This window comes from Triticum aestivum, chromosome 6D (assembly GCF_018294505.1).
Source record: "Triticum aestivum cultivar Chinese Spring chromosome 6D, IWGSC CS RefSeq v2.1, whole genome shotgun sequence".
Taxonomy (NCBI): Eukaryota; Viridiplantae; Streptophyta; class Magnoliopsida; order Poales; family Poaceae; genus Triticum; species Triticum aestivum.
Genome location: NC_057811.1, coordinates 206,930,317 through 206,933,675, shown reverse-complemented (window position 1 = coordinate 206,933,675; position 3,359 = coordinate 206,930,317). Strand labels below are relative to the sequence as shown.

The following is a 3,359-nucleotide window of genomic DNA, read 5'->3' as shown; positions in this document are numbered from 1 at the left end:
GGCGCCTATGATACGTCGACATGTGGCATGGCCCAATAGAGGCCCATTCGGGTGAAAAGGCTGGCCCGTTTGACTTGGTCAAAAGGTAGCGGGCTGGACCACGGAAAGCTTGTTAACAGCCTATTCGCATATAGACCATTTACAACCCGCTAACTCACGGTCTATTACAGCCTACCCGAATTAGGCCTAGTAGCGTCATTTGGGCCGTCCAATATGATTCCAGCCCATTGTAACTTCCAGCCCATGTATGGCCCATGACGTCTTTCGGCCCATAGGAGGCCCTTTGTAACTCTGGGCCCATTAAAGGCCCGAGATGAAACTGGCCCATAATGAACAATGTATCGCTTTATACCCATTAACGGTCCATTATTCCGTCGGCCGTTTCCAGCTCGTGTTAACTTTCGGCCTTCTAAGGGACCATTTATTCTTGGGCTCATTTCCAGAATTCAGTTACTTACGGTCCGTTACTGGCCTGTTCCGCTTGTGGGCCAAATTCAGCCGGTGGTTACAGTCGGCCCATTTGTGGCCCGGTGACCCGTTGGGCTGTTTTCATAGCGTCATCAAATACAGGATATTAATGGCCTGTTATGGTCGGGCCATAAAACATAAAATTTCCACTCTAGCCCATTTACGGCCCATTTTGCGGACCGTTATTGGTCCACGAATAGTACGGCCCATGTTTGGCGAAACGATTATACGGCCTGTAGAAGGCCCATAGATTAGACGGAGCGTAGAAGGCCCATGGATCCTACGGCCCGTAGAAGGCCCATGGATCCTACCACCCGTAGGAGGGCCATGGTCACTACAGCAGGTAGCAGGACCATGGTTATAACAGTCCATGTGTTGCCATGGTTATTGCCTAGTTATAAAAATAGGTTATTGTGGCCACTAGAAAAACGCGGAAAAAGAACTGAAGTGACTACAAGTAAACAACTAAACAAGACAATAAGAAATAAATAAGCAAGCAACTAACACTAGGCTATTATGGCTATTACACATATTACATCCACTGGGCATCAAAATTCGCCACTAGTGCGAATATTGGGAACAAAGCAGCATATTACATACACATGCCGTCTAAATTGGCCACCAGTGCAAATAAATGCCGCAGCAGAACAAGACCATAACTGAAACAACTTCAGAAGAGCTCAAGAAATGTTATCCTGGGTATCCACCATGCTGGCAATAAGCTTAACAAGCTTATTAGCTTTCTCCTATTTGGCGCTAAAATCCTCCAATGCTTGCTGTTGCACCAGAAAGTATGCATTTGAATGCTCCAGGGACTTTCGCAGTCCTTCGGCTTCTTGTCGTAGTACAACTGATCGATGTCTTTTAGCTTGTAGTTGAGACTCAGAAGCCGAACTGATTCAGACAGTGAGTTTGAATAGCTTGTGCCAGCAGTAGTGGCCAGTAACTCGAACACTACACCAAGACAGGACTTTGGGGTTATCTCACTGTCGTTTTCCTTAGCTGTTTTATCAGCGTTGTTGGAGACTAACAAGGATGTCTCACTATCCTGAACCTTATCTGCATTACTTTTTTTACCATTGCTTAATAAGGCACTCTTCCCCAATATTCTTTCAGCGTTCTAAAAGAAGAAACAAGCAGACACATAACAAGTTTAGCATGTACTAGTATATGAAACTCATTTCGGTGAACCAGTTCTTTAGTAAGGTGGAAGTACATAATAAAAACATCAAACAAACATATCTTTCCCTACTAATAAAGCAAATATTGCTTCTGGTCGTACGTTGTCGGCGTTTTTATGAAAAAGCCCCTACGTTCCTTTGAAATCAACCTGCAGTCCCTGTTTAAGTGGCACTCTAGAAAAACGTTTTGTTTTTGCAAAAAAAACCCTGCATTAGTTGGAATTCAGCCTGCAGTCCTTAATCCTTATTTTGTACTGGCTCTTATCCATCCGCAGCCTCCACTGATGGGTACACGCCGCCGCTTGGCGCCGGCATCCACGCCGCAGAAGCCAAGGAAGGCGCTGCTGCTTGCCGCAGTGGTCAGGAGGAAGTATGGTGGTGGCGCTCCTGCCGACATGCACTAAGCGGAGGCGAGGAGGTGGCGGTGTTCTTGGTGGTCGCCGGTGTGGCGAGGGGCCGGCGCGAGTGTCGGGCGCGAGGGCGCGGTCGAAGCAGAGGAACGCGGGCTGCGGCGCGACGCGGGAAGGCGGGGCTGCTGCTGGAGCTTGAGGGCGCGGGCGCCATGGCATGCATCAGGCGCGACGAAGGGAAGCAGAGGCCGTAATGCACAACCGACAATGCGCACTGGAGAACAATGTTTTTCAATTTACAATCAATCAGTGCAAAATCTTCAAATTTGTTTAAAACAAAGAGGATGAATACTTTGGTGGATAGAGTACTGGATGTATGCAGACTGTGTTGATGCCAAGAAAGCCGGATTGCCGCAGCCACGCACAAGCTTGGCCTCGAGGAGGCATCCATCCAGGTACGGTCGGCGGCGGATAGTGGCGACGAGGGTAGGCCGCCGGTACTTCTTCTTGGGGGAGACGGCCTTCTTCCGATGCGCGACCTCCTGGAAGAGACGGCTCAACTGTCACGAACAAACAAAGAGAAAGTGCATGAAGTCCCAGAGAAAAAGCAGCACTGGATGCCTAGCCAAGGGAGGAGAGAGCCAATCTGAATACGAAAACCGGGACGCGCACCGAGACTACCGGTGCTGGGCATGAGCATGGCCGCCCAACTGCCCGCGCCATGCCCGGGGAAGCGGGGGGAGCGGGTGTTGGAGCCCGCGCCATGGATGGCCCGGTGGTGGTGCGGGAGATCCGGCGGAGTGTCGGGGGGAGCTGGTGTGGAGCCCGCGCCATGCCCGGTGGTGCAGGAGATCTGGTGGAGTGCCGACGGCGGGCGCATGCGGCAGTGGCGGCGTGTCCCAGGGCTGCGAGTGATGCGGGGAGATGTGGGGAGGTCGTGCTACCTGGGCAGTAGGTGGAGGTCGGGGGATGTGGATTACTCAAGAGAAGCTGAGGAGATAAGCTCTGCGAGGCGACGAGTCCAGACTGGAAAAGCGCCAGCGACGCGGCTGGTTTCTTCCAGACCAGCCAACGTGTGAGGCTAGCTAGCATGCACGCACGCATGTTCACAGGTTCAATTTCTTTTTTTTGTAATATAAGTAGTTTGTTCACAGGCCGATAAAAATCTCCAGATGCATCACACGGACGTGCTAGCGTGTGTCTTTGTTCTCCGAATAATGCAGACGTTGCCTTTTTGTTTTAAGGTTGAATTTGATCTTAGAAAAAGATAAGTTTAACTCTGTTTATGTGCCTCACGAAACTCATACTTGCTATCTACTAGGACACAAATACTAAAAAGAAAACAACACAATACATTCAT

General features: G+C 50.1%; 1 protein-coding gene across 3 annotated transcripts; it reads right to left on the bottom strand.

Moving 5' to 3' along the window:
- Positions 1–1,613: 1,613 nt before the first annotated feature.
- On the bottom strand, positions 1,614–3,060 carry LOC123144472 (uncharacterized). Of its 3 annotated transcripts, none has more exons than XM_044563627.1 (3): positions 2,672–3,060; positions 2,352–2,541; positions 1,614–2,273 (listed from the first exon to the last, which is right to left on the bottom strand). In XM_044563627.1, exons 1-3 carry the CDS (start codon positions 2,831–2,833, stop codon positions 2,050–2,052), a joined length of 576 nt encoding a protein of 191 aa, XP_044419562.1. In that variant the 5' UTR covers positions 2,834–3,060; the 3' UTR covers positions 1,614–2,049. The 3 variants fall into 3 exon arrangements, with proteins under 3 accessions (XP_044419562.1, XP_044419561.1, XP_044419563.1); XM_044563626.1 differs by having other exon boundaries at positions 2,352–2,559; positions 2,672–3,054; XM_044563628.1 differs by having other exon boundaries at positions 2,369–2,559; positions 2,672–3,046.
- Positions 3,061–3,359: the final 299 nt, after the last annotated feature.

Coding starts and splice junctions, on each gene's coding strand:
- LOC123144472 (XM_044563626.1), bottom strand. CDS start 2,833: ATGGCGCGGGCTCCACACCAGCTCCCCCCGACACTCCGCCGGATCTCC. Junction 2,560..2,671: donor GCCCAGCACCGGTAGTCTCG/GTGCGCGTCCCG, acceptor TGTTCGTGACAG/TTGAGCCGTCTCTTCCAGGA. Junction 2,274..2,351: donor CCAGTACTCTATCCACCAAA/GTATTCATCCTC, acceptor ATTGTTCTCCAG/TGCGCATTGTCGGTTGTGCA.